The sequence below is a fragment of the Rattus norvegicus genome, chromosome 7 (assembly GCF_036323735.1).
Source record: "Rattus norvegicus strain BN/NHsdMcwi chromosome 7, GRCr8, whole genome shotgun sequence".
Lineage (NCBI taxonomy): Eukaryota > Metazoa > Chordata > Mammalia > Rodentia > Muridae > Rattus > Rattus norvegicus.
In genome coordinates this window covers 131699912-131719512 of record NC_086025.1, presented here as the reverse complement: position 1 = coordinate 131719512, position 19601 = coordinate 131699912, and the positions used below count along the sequence as shown (strand labels likewise).

At 50.5% G+C, this 19601-nt stretch overlaps 2 protein-coding genes across 6 annotated transcripts in view; one reads left to right on the top strand and one right to left on the bottom strand.

Moving 5' to 3' along the window:
• Tuba1c (tubulin, alpha 1C) overlaps window positions 1-19601 on the bottom strand; it is a 441616-nt gene that overhangs the window by 359077 nt on the left and 62938 nt on the right. The gene's annotated exons all lie outside the window — the stretch shown is intronic.
• Rnd1 (Rho family GTPase 1) lies at window positions 12121-19192 on the top strand. The gene is given in 5 exon segments (NM_001013222.1): window positions 12121-12332; window positions 12937-13024; window positions 15633-15742; window positions 16729-16863; window positions 18129-19192. Coding segments are annotated over 5 exon segments (699 nt in total). The 5' UTR covers window positions 12121-12212; the 3' UTR covers window positions 18375-19192.

Here is a 19601-nt window from a genome sequence, read left to right as displayed (position 1 = left end):
GCTAGGCTCAATGGTGCTCCCCGCCCCCTACCCCACCTCCCACCCCACCCCCATCCCCTGCTGCCTACTACAGATCCGGATTTAGAACTCTGGGCTACTTCCCCAGCACTATGCCTGCCCGTGTGAGGCCCTGCTTCCCACTGTGATGACAGTAAACTAAACCTCTAGGACTGTAGGCCAGCCCCCAGGGAAGTGCTTTCTTTTGTAAGCATGACCACGGTCATGGTGTCGCTTCACAATAATCAGACAGCGACTAAGACACACAGGGGCCAATACCTCAGACCCGCGGGGATTGAGAAAACCTTCCTCCATAGGGTCCGGGTATGAATGTTGACCGAAAGCATCTCTTACAGCTCTCTTCTTCCAGAACAACTGCAGCCTGAGACAGCTCCCTACAGAGGCCTCTGAGGAGACTAGCTAGTCCCTCCTTCCCACTGTACCTCAGTAAACACACTGAGGATCTGAGGGGTTGTATGGTCGGTTCCACTCCCTCAGAGAGAGCATGGTCTACCTAATGGCCCAGCTTTGCTGTCCTGTGTCCATGCCTTCCTTCATTCCTTCATCCCCCCCTCCCCCGAGTCTGGATTCCAGGACCAAACCATGCTGGACAGGACAGAGAGGGCATCAGATTTCTCTGTCATAAGGGGTGATTAGGATGACGATGCCGCCTACAGCCATTCAACCTTGGAAGTGCACAGCCCTGGGGAGAGCGTTCTATCACAGCAGCAGAACAGTGACTGATACAGAAAGGAGCAAATATGTGCCACGTCTCAGTGGTTAAGCACACTTGTTGCTTTTGCAGAGGACCTGGGTTCGATTTCCAGCACCCACGTGGTGAGAGCCGCATGGTGGCTCACAACCAACTGTAGCTTCAGTTACAGAGTGTGTAGAGACCCCCACCACCTTTTCCCTTTCACTCCTGAAGACACCAGACACATACATGGTGCAGAAATATATGCACAGGCAAAATACTCATGCATGTAAAATGAATCGGTTTTTAAAATGCAGGAGGAGGGCCAGCTAAGTGGTTCGTCAGATCAAGGAGCTTGTCGGCAAGCCTCACAACCTGAGCATGTCCCAGAACCCACATGGTGAAGGAAGGAAGAGAGCCCAGTTTCCACATGTTGTCCTGAGGCCTCTACATGCACAGTTATGCTGGCACGCATATACATATATGTGCTCGCTAAAAAATGTGTACTTTCAATAAAAAGGGAGTGCTCCATTCCCCGGATTTGGCGTTGTTCAGGATGGGAGGCTCCAGCTGCATCCAGGCCCCCCTGTGATGGTTCGAGTGATGCTTCACCTCTGGCTCTCTTCAGAGGCTGAGTGTTCTACATCTGCTCAATAACACTAACCACCTCTACATGGAGCCCCACGTCCTGGATCCTGGACTGACCACCAAGATGAAATCTGGTACATTCCCAGCCCTCAAGGCTCCCCCTTCTCTATTTTTTTTTTTTTATTCTTTTTTTCGGAGCTGGGGACTGAACCCAGGGCCTTGCGCTTGCTAGGCAAGTGCTCTGCCACTGAGCTAAATCCCCAACCCCCGCTTCTCTATTATTATCATTGTTAGCATTGATTACTATTGGTTATTGGGTTTTTTTTTTTTAAAAGAGATTTATTTATTTATTATGTATACAATGTTCTGCCTGCATGTACACCAGCAGGTCAGAAGAGGGCACCAGATCTCATTACAGATGGTTATGAGCCACCATGTGGTTGCTGGGAATTGAACTCAGGACCTCTGAAAGAGCAGACAGGGCTTTTAACCACTGAGCCATCTCTCCAGCCTGGTTATTGGGTCTTTTTTAATTTATTTATTTTATGTGAGTACACTGTTGTTATTCTTCAGTCAAGCACACCAGAAGAGGGCATCGGATCCCAATACAGATAGTTGTGAGCCACCATGGGGTTGCTGGGAATTGAACTCAGGACCTCTGGAAGAGCAGTCAGTGCTCTTAACCACTGAGCCATCTCTCCAGCCTTAGTTATTGTTTTTATGAGTATGGGTGTCTTGCTTGCATTCAGATCTGTTCACCATGTGTGTGCAGTGCCAGAAGAGGCCAGAAGAGGGTGTTGGTGTTGGAGCCTCTGGACCTGAAGTTACAGATGTTAAACTTGCACACTGGCATCTGACCACTTTCCTCTGTCCTTGAGGTGAGATGCGGCTCCCTGATTGATCTCTGCTTACCCTTGGCCTGCCTAAGACACTCCTATAGCCTTGTTCCCCACCCACACTTTCCTCCTTTCCTGGAACCTGTAGAGAGAATTTTGGTTTCTTTTTAAAAACCAGGTATGTTATATGAATACGTTTTCATTTGAATCCCAGGTATGGGATACGGGGCTGCTTCAGACTGTCCACAGCAGCTGACTACGATTTGTCTCAGGCTCTGGCAGGGGCGTCGTTCTGCCAGCTGCAGATAGTTTCTGTGATTATGTGAAGTTTGGAATTCTGGGGTTTGGGGAGGGGGGCACACTTTAGAAAGGGTGTAAAATGCCAGAGCCCTGAGAGGCTGCTGTAGCTGCTGCTGCTGTGGCTGCTGGTCCCTGATGCTGCTTTTGCTGGTTGCTGGGTTGCTGGTTGCTGGGTTGCTGGTTGCTGGGTTGCTGGTTGCTGGGTTGCTGGTTGCTGGGTTGCTGGGTTGCTGGGTGCTGGGTTGCTGGGTGCTGGTTGCTGGGTTGCTGGGTGCTGGTTGCTGGGTTGCTGGTTGCTGGGTTGCTGGGTGCTGGTTGCTGGGTTGCTGGGTGCTGGTTGCTGGGTTGCTGGGTTGCTGGGTTGCTGGTTGCTGGTTGCTGGGTTGCTGGTTGGAGATATCTTGACTATTGGACTTGCCCCAAGGAGTTCGATGCCCCTGATCAGCAGGAAGTAGTCTAAAGAGGTCTGTGCCCCTTTCCCCTCTAACCTTCTTTCTTACCTACCTAGTGTTGGGGTGTTGGAAGGAATTGGGGTGGAGAAGGGTGGTAGATATAAGAACCCAATAAAGTAGTCAAAAGGGACGGTTACAGGCACCTGTAGGCTGCTGCATGGGCCTGATGTGGGCTTTCAGGTTTCTGTTCTCTTTCCTCCGGCCTTCATCCCTAATTTCCATCTGGCCTAGCATGGGCTTCTGAAAATCCTTGTCTCCCTTGCAGACTTGAGGCTTTAGCCTGTCTATCACCCACCCTCCTCTACAGAGGCTCCTGTGAGACATTCCCCGGGTCTCTCAGAACTCAAATTTCAATACTGTGTTGTTCTTGTTCGTTTTGCTTGCTTGATTGCTCTGGATCTTGCCTAGCCCAGGCTGGCCCTCAAATTTGGAATGTAGATAAGGCTGGCCTTGAACTCTTGATCTGCCTACTTCAGTCTGCCTTAGTTCTGAGATTATGCACAGGCGCCGTCTTTGCTCAGTTAACAACTGTTTTTTGTTGTTGTTGTTGTTTTTAAAGAACTACTTCAGTTATCTGCCTCTCCCACTACTCTGTTAAACTCTGGCCAGGCACAGTTAACAGTTATCTACATATGATCCAGTATACAAAAGACCAGGGAGGAAGCTTGTTCAGTGGTAGAATACATGCCTAATAAATTTAAACCCTTGAGCTTGATTCCCAGCACTAGAAAGAGAAGGAAGAGGCCAGTTTAGTGGTACCCATTTGAAGTCCTAAAACTTGAGAGGCTGAGGCAGGAGGACTGCCACAAGTTTGAGGCCAGACTGGGAAATACATCAAATCTTGTCTCAAACAGAAAAGGGAGAGTGGGTGTGGTAGGACACAACTTTAGTCTGAGCACTCCTGAGGCAGAGGCAGGCAGATCCCTGGGAGTTCTAGGCTAGCCTAGTCTACATAGGGAGTTCCAGGACAGCCAGGGCTACATAGTAGACCTAGTCTCAAAACAGAAAGAAAACAACTTCACAAGAAACCTTTGAACCTGTGAGTAATAGAACTGCCTTGGCCCTGGTGTGATGGCTCCAGGCTGTGTGCCTGTATTCAAATGTCTCCCACACCCCTTGGCTTAGCCCTGGTGTGGAAACTTAAGGGGACAGGAAGACTCACAGGCCGTGCTCTCTCCAGTCTCCTCAGCATTGCTGCTGGCAGATGGATGACCGCTACTGAGTAGTGTCCTTCAGCTCCCATCCAGCCCTCTCTGCCAGCATGCCACCCATTACCTTAGCTCCACTGGGACAGATACAGGTTTTTCACGGCCACTCCCTTCAGTTCCTCCCTAATTCTGCCCCAGCCCATCCTTGAGAGCGCTCCGTACTTCCCCACTAACCCTTGCTCAACCTCAAGTGGCTTCCTCTCTCCTTCCCTCCCCTCCCCCTTCTCCCCTCCTTTTCCCCTCCCCTTTTGGTATTGGGGATTGAAAGCAGTGTCTCATAAAGTCAAACCAGAACTCTGCTTCTGAGGTAAACCCTCAGCACTAAAGAATGCTTGGTTGGTTGGTTTGTCTTGAAAGACCCCCAGACTTGGGGAGACTCTCGCTCCAGTCACGGGTTGAGGTACCCCCAGGAAACACGAGAAGCCGGTCTTGATGTAATCAACAAGAGGCAGTTTTATTTACGAGATCTCGGGCTGACACGTATCTCACACAGGAGATTGAGTCAAGCCCCGAGCCTCTCTAGGCAGGAGCTTATATAGGGAAAACCAGGGGTTTCGTGTGAATACACATAATTGGCTAATACAAAGGGTGCACAGTTACTTTTGGCACGGAGTTACATCAACAAAGCATACGTGTAATCTAGCATCTCAGCAATGTGGGCAGGGCAACTCATCTCACTGCAGCAGGGGGATGACCCATCCTCAGGGAGTGAAGGAAGGGGAGGGGGTGGCTCCAGATGGCCAGTGTCCTTGGGAGTTGATAGTCAGGCCAGTGAGCCCTATCTCAAATTCTCTCAGGCATGTCTGGACTTTGTTCATGACTAACTTTTAGAAATTTTAACCCTTCAGTCTCTGTTTTTGATTTTGATTTTTGAGACAGAGTCTAACTTTCTTGCCCAGGCTGGTCTTGAACTCACTGCTGCCCAAGCTGGCTTTGGGGATTATCTTCCCTCCCCAGTCCTCTGAGTAGCTGGGATTTACAAGCACAAGCCCCCCGCATGCTGTTTTCTTTTTTTCTTCTCCTCCTCCTATACCTACCTACTTCACACACACACACACACACACACACACACACACACACACACACACACACACACACACACACATCCCAACACCAACCATAGTCTTCTCTGGACCTACATCCTTTACTTCCAAGCCTGGCTACTCTTACAGATTCTAGAGTCTAGAACATTCCCTATACTCTGTCCAGCTCCCACATGCTGTCACTGATTGCTTCATAACTCAGTGCTATTTCTTGGCTATTTTCTTGGGAGAGTCCCCTCAGGTCTGGTTTCCCTTCTGCTGACTCAGCAAATGTCGGGAACAGGCCCGCCTACCAGGAAGTGGAGCAAGGGAGTAGCCAAGGTGGAAAGTGCACCCCTCACCCCCCACCCCCGCTGGGTATCCGGTGGGCACTCCAAGCAATGCTTTGCTTTCTTCCGGTTGAACATAAGCCATTTCACACAAGACTACAGTCAGGCAAAGGCCATTCTGTGAGGGTAATAGCTGAAGACAGAGAGATCTTCTCTGTAATCTGATCTGAATGGAAACAAAATAACCTGTTCAAGCCACGAGAATAAGAACACATTCGCCTGCCCCGGCTACGCTGCTGCTCCTCCGCAAGTCAGAGCTTTAGCCTGGCTTCATCCTGCTTACAATGTTTCCCTTTCCGAAGGAGTCCAGTCAGAGCAAAGCGGCATTGCCTCCACTTCAATCCCAGGTCATCAAAATTAAGTCCATTCCCAAATCTAACCTTAAGCTAACATTGTTTAGGCCACATTCTGCCTCGGTGTGTATCCTTGTTGAGATGAACCAATAAACTTGCTGCTCATTTTGCAGATGCCTGCTGGTCACCTTTGGCTGGAAGACATTCACAATATAGAACAATGGGCGCTACCCAGGCAGGGTAGCACGCACCTTTAATCCCAGCACTTCAGTGCATCTCTGTGAATTGAAGGCTAGCCTGATCTACATAGTGAGTCCCAATCCAGCTGGGGCTATATAATAGGGCTTTGTCTAAAACAATAAATAAGGCCCGAAAAATAGCTCAATGGTTAGGGTACTGTCTGTTTTCCTAGAGACCCAGGTTCAATTCCCATCAATAAGCAGCACACACAAGACAGCTCACAGCTGTCTAATTCCGGGGGGTCTACCTCTTCTGGCCTCTGTGGTCAATAGGCAAGCCTGGGTCACACAGACACACATGCAGGCAAAACAGCTACATACACGTTTTTCGTCGTGGTTTTTTTAAAAGAAGAAAAGACTGCGTTGCGTACACATCTATGTATTTCTCTGGGGAGTAAACCCCGTATCATTGCCTTTGAGATGAATTTCATGGTACTTAAGCAGCAGATTTCCCTTCCAGCTCCTGTTCCCCAGCAAACTTCTCCACTCTTTACCCTGCACTGTCCATTCCTGACAGGATTCTTCAGTCCTTGACCATGCTCAAGCACCTTGGAGCATCCAAAATCCTCCTGGCCCCGGTAAAACCAGGGTCTTGGATGATCCCCTAACCACATCCCTCACAGTCACTGCTCTTATGGTCCAGTTACCTACCCTGCTGTTTGCGTGTTTGACCATGGAAAGGCAGAGGCTTCAGGGATCAGAAGAAGTTACAAACCCCACTATGGAGTGCAGCTACGTTCCCTAAGGAGCGAGTTATTTTCGGGGACCTTGAGAGTGGGTGTGACTCTATTCAGACGCATGGAAGGCACAGGTGGCAAGGTGCCTGGAGTCTCTTTGCAAGCGTCCCTAGGGCAGAGAAGGTTCTGGGCTTGTGAACTCTTTGGTAAAATCAGGGTGAATTTTAATTTGCTGCTGCCCTGAACATCTTTGTGTATTATGTGTCTGTCCCAGAATGGGAACTTATCAGAGTAATCAGAACCGGAAAAAAGATAAAGGCAGTTCTGAGGTTTGAGCACGTGGTGTTATCTCTCTTTCTGTGCGCGTGTGTGACTCAGTCTCTGTCTCTGTCTCTGTCTCTCTTTTTTCTGTGTGTGTGCGCGCGCGCGTGTGTGTGTGCGTGTGTCTCTGTGTGTGTCTCTGTGTGTGTGTGTATAAATGTGTGTGTCTGTGTGTGTGTCTCTCTGTGTGTGTGTCTCTGTGTGTGTCTGTGTGTGTCTGTGTGTGTATATGTGTGTGTCTCTGTGTGTGTGTCTGTGTGTGTGTGTGTGTCTGTGTGTGTGTGTGTGTGTGTGTGTGTGTGTGTGTCTGTGTGTGTGTGTAGAAAATATTACTCGGGGGTTGGGGATTTAGCTCAGTGGTAGAGCGCTTGCCTAGGAAGCGCAAGGCCCTGGGTTTGGTCCCCAGCTCCGAAAAAAGAACCAAAAAAAAAAAAAAAAAAAAAAAAAAGAAAATATTACTTGGATTTAGTGGCTTTAAACTGTGTTCCCAGGGTTTATCCTTTTCACAGGAGTAGGAGCAGAATGAGCCCCATGGCAAACACCAACTCTAACTCAGGCAAGAGAAGCTTCATCTCCACCTTTGTTTAAGACTCTTCACAAGACTCGTTTTAAAGAATTAGCTTGCGGGCTGGAGAGATGGCTCAGTGGTTAAGAGCATTGACTGTTCTTCCAGAGGTCCTGAGTTCAAATCCCAGCGACCACATGGTGGCTCACAACCATCTGTAATGAGATCCGATGCCCTCTTCTGGTGTGTCTGAAGAGAGCAACAGTGTACTTATATATAATAAACAAAATAAATCTTAAAAAAAAAAAAAAAGAATTAGCTTGCGAGTTCAAGCGGTGATGAGAGCAGGGCTGGGGTAAAATTTTCCTTAACTTGTAAATGACACTGTTGGAGATACGATCAATCCATTGGCAAGATTCCAAATGCTGGGGGAACAGTCAACCTCATTTCTTAAAGCAACTCGTGGGCTGCGAGACAGCTCAGCAGATAGAGGTTCTCACTGCCAAGCCTGGTGCCCCACATTCCATACCCAGGACCCACATGGTGAAGAGAGAGGGGACCAATTCCCACAAGTTATCCACTGTTCCCCGCCCCCAACACACACAAAATACTATTTAATTGCAAAACGTGTAGGAACATGGGTGGAATTAGGGTATATAATGTTAAGTGAGGTCACTTAATCTCGTGCTCTCCCTTGCGTGCGAGGTGAAGCAGCACCGTAGTATATAAGTAACAAGTGTACGCTGGGGCACTGCAGAAAAGAGAACAGGAAAGGCAAAATTTAAAACTCAGGAGACAGCAAAGGACTTGGCTGTTGACAATGGGCATGAGTTACGAGAAAGGAAATCAAGTTAAATTGGTTTTCTAGTTCTAACTCTGTCTCGGATTTTTCATTTTCTGTAGAGATGGCTAAAAATACATTCTGTAGTGAAAGTGTAAAATCCAACATGGAGCCCAGCAGCTTCCACACCAAATGCTATTCTGCTTAGACGTTCACTGAGATGTATAGACTTTGGGTCTGTCTGGCTAGCTTTTACATTTTGTTTTATGTGTATGAGCATTTTGCCAGCGTGTGCATATACACGCTGCACGTGGGTCTAGTGCTCACCCAAGTCAGAAGAGGGCATTGGATCCTCTGGAACCAGAGTTACAGTTGAGCCCCCAGGTAAGTGCTGCCAATCAAACCTGGGTCCTCTGAGCAGCAGCTGCTGAGCCGACTTTCTAGTCCTCCTCTGGTTAATTTTAATGTGCAATAATTTTTTTTGTAATTTTTTATCATAAAGTTTACTTTTAAAAATCCTTTAAAAAGAAATGGGATTTTAAAAAAAAAAGTTTCCAGCCCAGCCATAGTGGCATACACCATTAATCCCTGAGCTTGAGAGGCAGAGGTAGGTGGGTCTCTGAGTTCGAGGCCAGGCTGGTCTACAGAGTGAGTTCCAGGACAGCCAGGATTTTTACAAAAAGGAACAACCCTGTCTCAAAAAAAAAAAAAAAAAGACAAACAAAAACAATAAAACAAACAACAACCAAACCTTAGCTAGCAAACCAAAAGTTTCAAGGAGAAAATAATTGAGGCTATAAAAAAAGCTAGGGGCCAGCTGCAGAAACCTATGCCTGTCTGTAATCCCAGCATTTGAGAGGAAGAAGTGGGAGAAGGAGGAGTTCAGTCTTCTATGAATTCCGAAAGCTTTAACAAACCTTATAAATGGCACCCTCTATTGCGTGTGCTTGCCTGGGAGTGTAGGTCAGAGGGCAAGTTGTAACAGTCAGGTCTCCCACCACATGGGCCCCTAAGGGATTGAACTCAGAGCATCAGGATTGGTGGCCAACTCCTGGTTTGTTTGGTTTTTGAGACAGGCTGTCGTGTAGCCCAGGATGGCCTCAAGCTCATTATGTAGTGGACCTTCCTGATCCTCCTGCCTCCACCTCCTGCACACTGGGGTAACAGATTATGCACCATCGCACCTAGATTATGGTCTGTTCTGGTAGCCCTAGGGACCGCGAACCCAGTGCTCTGTGCCTGGATTCCTCGAGGCAAGTGTTCTGTCTATTAAAGTCTGAGTGTGTGTGTGTGTGTGTGTGTGTGTGTGTGTGTGTGTGTGTGTGTGTGTGTTCTGTGAGTTAAAGCACGCCAGCCTGAGCATAACTTTGCCCTGTGGAGATAAAGCACACACACAATAACAGTTTGCCAGTTTGGGCTGTGTGGTTCAGTGGATTTGTTTCTTTTTTTTTTTAAGATTTATTTATTTATTATATAAAGGTACATTGTAGTTGTCTTCAGACACATCAGAAGAGGGCATCAGATCTCATCACAGATGGTTGTGAGCCACCACATGGTTGCTGGGAATTGAACTCAGGACCTCTGGAAGAGCAGCCAGTGCTTTTTTTTTTTTTTTTTTTTTTTTTTGTTCTTTTTTTCGGAGCTGGGGATCAAACCCAGGGCCTTGCACTTCCTAGGCAAACACTCTACCACTGAGCTAAATCCCCAACCCCACCCCCTTTTTTTTTTAATCTTTATTAACTTGAGTATTTTTTATTTGCAGCCAGTGCTTTTAACCGCAGAGCCATCTCTCCAGCCCGGTTCAGTGGATTTGTAATGTCCCTCCGTCTCCCCTCCACCCTACCACCCTTAGCAGTTTCTAATCTGCTTTCTTAGATTTTCATTTTTATTACATATTTACTCTGTGTGTGTGTGTGTTTCTGTCTGTCTGTCTCTCTGGAAGAGAATGGGAAGAGAATGCTGAAACCTTTCATGTCGTACTTGGAGGAAACCTGGTTCAGGGTTAAGAGAACGCACGGGGACCCTACTGACACCTGCAGACCCACGTTAGGTGAGCCACTGGGGCGGGCCGATACTGAAAGTGGTCAAGCTGAGGGAAAGGACTCCAGGTTGAGACAGACCATAGAACCCCTCCAAACCACACTTAGCTCTGAGAGGCCACCAGGAAGCTGGAAAGGGACAGAAGGGGAGGGATTCCAGAGACTGAAATTTCTGTGAAGGCTGAGGACGGAGTGTCGGTGGAGAGAAGGTGAAGAACCTTCCAGAGAATCTCATGGAGGGGATAATCAATCACGTGCGGTAACCCTGGACACTCCATTGGTTCCCTCAGAGACGCTGTTCCTGGAGGTGATCGCAGATGGGTAGAGGGCAGCCCCGCCCTCCTGCGAGCCCACTGAGGAGTCTGTAAACCACAAGTATAGACTAAAGGGATACTGGCTGTACTGTATTGCCCGATCCATTCTCCGTTCCTGCGGGCCTGGTTGTCTTACTCTTAGATATCCATAGGGCCTTTGAAAGGTCCTTCATGTATGTCAGGGAAATGTCCTTGGGTGGGCAGCAAAGACTGACTGATGAGCAAAGGTTGGGGGTAGGGGAAGACCAAGACCCAGGCACATTCCAGAAGTGTGGGACCCTGGAAATTCGGGACCTGTCATCGAGAAGGGACCTCAAGACAACCATGAGCTAGGGCTGGTGTGCCCTGTCCGTAATTTCAGGCCTGGAGTGGGAAGATTGCATCCTGGGATATATGGAGCAAGTTCCAGTGTGAGATTCTCTAAACAAACAAACAAACAAACGAAAAACAAACAAACAAAAAACAAACGAACCAAACGGGGTGGTGGGCAGAACCCTAGGTTGTTCTCAAGTTGACCCAAAATTGGTCCCTAATTCTCTGGAGGCCTTATGGGACTTTTTGGTTGCCAGTGGCTTATCTGAGCTGTGTACCCCATAGCTCTGTCTGGTAGAGGGGTCTGCAGAAGCCATGGAGGCTCTGAAGGTTAGGGCCAGTCGGCAGTTTGTAGTTTATCTCAATCTAAAATGATTGGTTTTCAATTTCTGATCCCTGAGGCCCAGCTCCGGCTTCCAGGCTGGACTCTCACTAGGTAACACTAATGAGTGCGTCAGAGTCTGTTGCTATCAGCCCGAAACTAGACCTGCCCCTGATTCATTCGGGACGCTGAAGCCAGGCCACAGAACAAACACCATGACACGGCCTGGCAAGAGCAGCCGCCTGGCCAACAGATAACAGTTTCTTTGGTCTTTCTCTCTCCTGTTTCTACTCGAAGGACTCCCTCATTTGTTTTGTTTCATTTGCCCATCTCTGGGTTACGAGCTGTAGATTTGTTTTGGTGAAGGCGGTTCCTGAGGGAGTCGGGCTGTAAAGGAGGGAACAGCAGGGACTTCTATTAGGAGATTCCAGAAGTGGAACCAGAGTGAATAGGAACTATATAAAATTAAGGAGTCACCTTCTTCCCCCAGAAATGCCACCTGTCCAGAATTTAGGCAGGTCCTGCTGTCTTCCTGGGACAGACCCTACAGCCTGACTCCAACGCTCTTTCCGGGTCTAGACACTAACTCTCAGACAGTCAGAGATCGCTTAGCTTCCAGTCCCCTCCTGACCTCCTAACAGCAACACAAAAAGCGTGGGAATCCCCTTCCAGGAGGAAGCAAGCTACCGTGCAGCTTTAACAGAAAGGGAAGGGAAGAAGAGAGAGCTGAGACGGAGTCTCCTGCTATTGGCTGCTGCAGGGGATCCCACCCTAGGGATTGGCTTCGGCAGAGTCCGCCTTCTCTTGTGATTGGCTCAGTCTGAGACTTATAAGGGAGCCTTGCGAGCCTCCGCCTCAGTTGGAGGCAGGCAGGGAACCGGCAACTAGGCACCAGTGTGGACGCTTGAGGGGCGACCTCCTCCTCACTGAACCCGAGTCCACGTCCCTCCTAGGCTGCAGCCATGAAGGAGAGACGGACACCGCAGCCAGTGGTGGTCAGATGTAAGCTTGTGCTGGTGGGGGACGTGCAGTGTGGGAAGACGGCGATGTTACAGGTGCTAGCGAAAGACTGCTATCCCGAGGTGAGTCCCCTGCATTTCCGGGGTCGATCCCCACCTGTCCGGGACAGCGGTCTCACCCTCCCGCAGGCCGCCCCACCCTGCCTTGCCTTCTGGCTGGAGGACTGCCCTGTCTTGCTTCCCCTGAGACCTGACCCACTTCTGCCGCCCGGTCGGCTCCTCCTCACCTCTTTACCCAGCATATCCCCTCCCACTTGCCTTCATCCCTGAGACCTGGAGGTTCCCGAGGGCCTGGGCTTCGTTCTTGACGCAGTACCTGCCCGCCCCTCCTGTAAGGTTCTATGAGGGTGGCTCCTGTTCACCTGTGTCAAGGGACTAGAGGGCAGAAGACAGAGGTTAAAACAGGCTTGTGGCTCTGAAAAATGGGACACAAATTTAGCGATGAGAAGAAAAAGGGAATGTATGTGTCTCAGACCAGCCAGGATGTAGGGGTCTTGTCCCCAGGCTGGGGAGCGAAGGTCAGTACCTCTACAGTCCCCTGTGTATCCCCCTCCTCGGGCTTCTCATCACCTGACATTTTAGTGTTTGAGCGCATGTGTAGCCAACGCTTGGTCTAGGGTTCTGAGGGCATGCTGCTGGGGTATGAGTGTTTCCTGTCACTTCACAGACCTATGTGCCTACCGTGTTTGAGAATTACACAGCCTGTTTGGAGACAGAGGAACAGAGAGTGGAGCTTAGTCTCTGGGATACCTCAGGTAAGACTGTACCCCCTCCCCCCAAATGCCCCATCCCACCTCTATTGGCAGCTGCTGCTTTTTTAAGGGGCAGCCGGGGCGGGGAGGGGAGGGGGGGAGATCCAGCTTTGAGGATAGAGTTGCTTGCCAGGAAAGTGAAGGAAGGAAGGAATGTAAAAATTCTTTGGTTGGGGCATTGATGATTTTAGATGATCCTGAACGGCAATGGCAAGCCTAGGGGCCACTCAGGTCCTTGGTTTAGTTCAGCTCTGGATGGTGAGGTCTAGGGACCCCTGAGTACTCCTGGGAGCACCAGACTTCTCTGTCTGTCTCTTTCTCATAGACACACTCCTCCCTCTCTCTCTCTCTCTCTCTCTCTCTCTCTCTCTCTCTCTCTCTCTCCCCACTCTCCCTCCCTCCCTCTCGAGTTCTCCAGAGCAAAGTTAAATGAGAGGTAGGAGTGGTACTGCTAGGGGCAGCTGTGGTGGGGAAGAGAGCCGCCCACTTTGGAGGGAATATTCCTCCTCTCCCGCATCCCTCCTCAGGCCGCTGCTGTCTGCTTGCCGCAACTCAGAGGCTGCGGCTGGGAGACTGAGACGACGCATCATCGATGTCTTGGAGGATGGGGGAGACAGTAACTGTCGGGCATGTCCACGCTGGGGTTGGTGCCCAGGGGAGTGCACGGGGTCTACTTCATTCTCCCGGTGCCTGGCGGGCGAGTGGGAGATGCCCTGTCTTTAGGAAATGTAGAAAGTAGTTACCTTTCCCACTCTCCGCCCCCAAGCCCTGAGAGCTCAGCTAACGTTTGCTTTGCTTCTGAGTCCTTCCCGCTTTCTCTACCCCAGGGCCTCCTTCTGAACAGTCTGTCTCAGACATCATTAAAGAGTAAGGGCCAGCAATATGAGAGAGAAAAGAAAAATCCATGCTTTACTGAAGGGGACGTTTCCTACTTGCCCTAGCCGAGTTTGTAGGGAAACTGTAGATTACTAAGGCTTTCCTGCATGTGTGTGAGAGACACGCCACCCTGCTTCTATGAAGCAATCTTGTTCGTGTTCTCCAATTCTGAGGTCTGGGAGGACTGGGGATAAGAAACGTGTAAACAGAAAATGACAGTTCTTTTGCTCTCCCCGCAACCAAAATTCCTCAGGCAGGTACACGGGTTCCCCCCATTGCAGTTCCAGGAAAAGGGAGACAGGGTTCTGGTTATCCTGGTCTGTGCTATGCTGGCCGGATCGGACCAGAATGCAGCGTGGCTGCGTGATGTATGGGTTTTCTCCTGGCGTACCCTCCCACCTTCCAATCCTCCCTGAACCTTGCTGCAGCTCTTCTCTCTTCCTTACATCCTCGATGCCCCCTCCCCCCAACAGCCCTTAAATCCCAGCCCAGATAATGGAAGATCAGCCGGGATGGTCTTTTTTACCCCCGGGTCACACCCCACCCCCTCATTTCGAAAGGATGGAGGCCATCAGCTTGTTTTAAACTAGGTCTGTGAGGACAGAGGGAATGTCAGTCGTTCGTGTGTAGGATGAAGCTTCCCTGCATGTGGGCCAGCGTTGAACCTGTTTCTGTTATTCACTTGCCAGTCTTAGGGGAGGGGGCTTGCTTGGAGCCAAAATGGAGACTCGGTCCCCCTCCCCCTCCCCTTCCTCCAGGACCGGCCGGTCGCGCTCCCCTGCCTCAGTGCTGCTGTGGTCCAGCCCCCGCCTCACCTCAGAGGTGGGGGTGGATTGCTGAAGGAGCAGGCAGCTATCCCAACTCCCCCTTACTTCTTCATTTTTATGACCGACACCCCCACCTCAGCTTGGATTCCCCCCAGTTTCCATGGTGACTGCAGTACAGGGAGAGGGGCTGCTTGCTATTCTAAGCACGGATCGTCTGGAGTCCAAATCTGCTACTGTTCCTTACCCAGGGTGGAGGGGCCCGGGCTCAGCTCCTAGCCTTCACCCCACTAGACCCTGGGTCAGAACTGCCTCCTTCGGACCCTCTACCGAGGACCCTTGCTCTGGCCTCTAACTCCTCAGTTATTGGTGTCCCTGGTCTTTGAGAGCGCCTCCCTGAGACCGGAGGGGTGGGGGCCACGGTAGACCCTTTGCCCTTTGTAGTGTAAACTGATTTGAGTGGGTCAAGAGTAAAACTCCCAGTTCTGGATGCTTTTTTCCTCCCCCATCAACCTCCTGAAGTTCTGACCCCTGAGGTAAAGAATCAGGGTAGCCAGTTATGTAACAGGCAGGGCCGTTCCTTCACCGGGAGACCCTAGAGCAGAAGAGAGAAGCAAATGTTGGGCAGCAGGCAGGTGCATGTGAAGGGAACCTGGAACAAATCCTCGTCTCTCCAGAGGCAGCATCTTCTGGGGCTCTGACATGAGTGGATCTTAAACCCAGTGTAGGAAACCCAGACACTTTCAGAGTGACTCTGCCACCTGCTTTGCTTACTCCTCTTTTAGGACCAAAGGAAATGGTGTTCCTGGCAGATGGTCCTGTCCCAAGCTTCCATGAGATAGCTCAGTGCCCCGATACACAGGCAGACACGAAGGGGTCAAGAATGGCATTCCCCAGGGATCCCCGGGCTTGGGCCTCTAGAGCAGAGAAGACGTAGAAGCTCACTCTCGGCTCTTCTCCCCTGACACCAGGCTCTCCGTACTATGACAATGTCCGTCCACTCTGCTACAGCGACTCGGATGCAGTGTTGCTCTGCTTCGACATCAGCCGTCCAGAGACGATGGACAGTGCACTCAAGAAGGTGAGGCTGATTGAGAGGTGGGGCGCCGTCTGCTCTTGGCTTAGCTCCTGGGGGATGGCAGGCATCGAAGCAGGAGAATCTTAGGTTCAAGTTCAAGATCAGACAACTTAGTGAGACCCTGTGTCCGAGTAACAATCAGGTGGAACTCGGGGTGATTCGCCGTGAGGGAGTGCCTCCCTTGTATAAGCAAAGCCTTGGGTTCAACACCCAGGATTGGGGGCAGAGGAGAGGATAAATGTACATTTTCTACCTAGAAGAACAAGAAGGGGCCTTGTCCCATAATCCTCCTGCCCATCAGCCAGGAAAGACTCGTTTTGCTCGAGGCCTTATTATTAGCCGTGTGGCTCTGGGTTGAACCTGGGTCCCCCTTGGCCTTCTGCCTTTCCTTTCTCCTATCCTAGAAGCCAGGCTAGGGTGGGCACCAAAGGCCCAGAGAACCTTCTCGAGAGGTGTGCCATGAGGCCTTTTGGGAGGAGCTTCTGTGGACTGTTGTCTCCGGTCCACTGAGTCAGGCAGGTCAGGTCTCAATTATCGGGTGGAAGAGCTGGCTTGGATGGTAGGGATCTGCCCGGGATGAGACGGTGCAGGAAACCCTGTGGGACTTGCCCAGCATCTTAGGGAAGGGATTGCCTCATTCCCAACTACAGGTATTTGGGTCCTATTTGCCTTTTTGACTGGGGAAAGAAGACAGATCCATGTTTTATCTGTGTGTCAGGGAGTGGGAGACTTGCCCCGCGTTCCTTTTGGTGACTGTACTGTTGACTGAAGGGATAGGATCCTGGGTTGGCACACTGGTGCCACCAAAGGCCTCATGGGCAGGAAGATGATGTCATTAGTGCAGCAGAGAGGCTGTGACTCAGAGGGAAGACTGGGACCTGATAATCTGAGCAATGCGCTGGACGGGCGCCACTGGGCTCTTGGTATCTGTCCACCACTGACTTTCTCTCCTTTCCCCTTGCCCCCGCCCTGTTTGCTCCAACCCTCAGTGGAGAACAGAAATCCTAGACTATTGTCCCAGCACACGTGTTTTGCTTATTGGCTGCAAGACAGATCTTCGAACAGACCTGAGCACTCTAATGGAACTGTCCCACCAGAAGCAGGCACCCATCTCCTACGAGCAGGTGTGTATGTGTGTGTGTGTACAGGTGTGTGTATGCATGTATACGCGTGAGCGGGTAGGATAGAAAAGGCTAAGGTAAGATAGAGTTAGTATTGGAGGCAGGGCTATCTATAAATAGCGAAGTGTCACCTGGGTTGGGGTGGCAGGAACTTATTAGAGCCCTCCCATAGGTTAGCTTATGAGCCTCTCCCGAGCATGTGCCAGCATTTTTAAAGGTTTTTTTTTTTTCCTTTTGAAACCATATGTATCAGACTCATTAAAGATGCTTGTTAGAGCTGGAGAGGGTTTGTAATAGTTTATAATTCCAGAACTCAGGAGGCGGTGCCAGGAGGATTCCAAGTTTGAGGCCAGTCTGGCTACAAGATAAGGCCCAGTCTCAAAAAGCCAAAACCAAATTCAAACAAACAAACAAAAAGAAGTCATTGGATTTTTAATTCCGCACTCCCTGCCTGTAAAATAACTCCGGGAGAACGATACAGAAATCTGTATTTTTATGACAAGACTGGAGGGCACTTTTTAGTTACCTGTTTAATTGTGTGAGCGGTTTGTGCCACACACGTGTGTGGACTCTCAAAAGTTGGTTCTCTCCTTTTGCCACATGGACTTCTGGGATTGAACTCAAATTGCCGGGCTTGGTGGGAACTCTTTCCTTCTCTTTGCTGAGACGTCTCACTAGCTCCCGGAATAATTTTAATGCATGCAGGAGTATAAGAATGTCTGCTCATGTTTCTTATTAGAATCACCTGAGGTGGGGAGGGGTACTCTTAAACATCCTGACATGAGGGGCTGGAGAAATGGCCAGAGGGTAAGGGCACTTGCCACAGAGTAGATGACCTGAGTTTGATCCCCGAGACCTACATGGCGGGAGGAGAGAACTGGCTTCCACAAACTGTCCGCTGACGCCCACGTGGATGCTGTGGCGTGCGTGTGTACACACACGGACATACAGACACTCACAGGAGAGAAATGTTTTTAAAACGTCGTTTTGGTTACTACGCTTGAAGCTCCAGGTTCCATCGCTAAGACCTAAGGCCTGTGCCATCCCCAGACATCCGGCTGCATCTGGTCGGCATCAGTACGCTTTGATTCTGAGGTGCAGTCAGTCTTCACGTTTGAGGATGCTGGCAGGGGCTGGGGGAAGACCCGCAGTGGGGTGACGCAGGACGCGTGGTATTTGGACGCAGGACACGTGGTACTTGGATAGAATGCCATACTGTTCCCTAGGCACCTTAAACCATCGCATTCATGACCGCACCTCTCCCACAGGGCTGTGCGATAGCCAAGCAGTTGGGTGCAGAGATCTACCTGGAGGGCTCAGCTTTCACCTCGGAGACGAGCATCCACAGCATCTTCCGGACGGCATCCATGGTGTGTCTGAACAAGCCTAGCCCAGTGCCCCCGAAGAGCCCTGTCCGAAGCCTCTCCAAGCGACTACTCCACCTTCCCAGTCGCTCTGAACTCATCACTTCTACCTTCAAGAAGGAGAAGGCCAAAAGCTGTTCTATCATGTGAAGTTGGAGCCGGAGGCGGGGAAGACAGCCCCCCACTTCCTCCCTTGGGGTACAGAGGCATGGGGAGAGGGAGGATGAGACGTTTTCAGATGGCCACGGAGAGAGGGCTTTAGAAGGAGACAGGAATGGTATTGAAGAAGAGGCCAGGCCTGGCAGGAGGGCCTGACATTTAAGTGAGGGCCATCATATCCCAAGCCAGGCGCTAGGCTGGAGAGGGGGTCATTGCCCCAGTGTCCCCCCTACTCCAGAGGAAGGATGGGTACTGGGGAGATGGGGACATGATGGACTCATCTTCAGCATCAAGCCTCTTCCGCACATCGTTCCCACACAGGCTCGGGTGGGAGGGGTCCTTGGTCCCCTCTCTTCCCCTTTACGAAGTGGCAGTGGACTGGAGAGTAGGAAAACCTGGAGGCAGCTCCCTTGGGGGCTTAACCCAGATGATGCTTCCTCACTGAAACCAGGAGGGCGAGGGCTGACCAGGCCTAAAAAGGAGACCTCATCTTTGCATAGCCCATGCATCATGGAGAGGTGACATCACACATTCACACGCTTCTCACTGAAGTCCCCCGGGCCCAAGGGAGAAGCCCCAGACCCCCTTCTTTTGCAGAATGTGGGGGTGGTGGTGCTGCAGGGGCAGGACTGATGGGGGGGGGGTCGTCACCAGACTTTCCTGCCCTCAGGGCAGTACAGCTGGGATTTGTTTTATAGACTCTTGTTTTTGGAACTGGGGGGTGGAGGGGGAGCGCTTCGATCCGTTATATGTTCTGTGTTTAAAGAAGAAAACCTATTTATTAATGAAATATAACATATGAAGAGGTTGGTGGCTTGTTGTTCTTCGGTTTTCGTGACCATCAGTGGAAGACCTGTCTTGGATCCCTTTCTGCGAGTGAGAGAGCGGTCTCCGTGGTCCCCCTAGCGCCTGTTCCACTTCCCTGAATCCCACTCACATCCTGCAAAGCCAAGAAAGAGCTCCTTGGTCCTGGAGTGGGGCTTCCTTCCGAACCTCAGGATGCTGATACTGCGGGGCGTGAAGACTGTATTTTTTTAAGGGGCTGTAATTTGTAGGAGATAACGTTCAGTGGCAGCCTGGCCTCCCCGGTTCTAAATGAGAGTAGCACGTTCCAACTGTCACAGCCAAAAAAGTCTCTAGGTATGGCTGAATGCCCTCTGGATAAAATCACTTCCCTGTTGAGGACCACTTCTCTAGAGCAGCGCTCTCAGCCTTTCT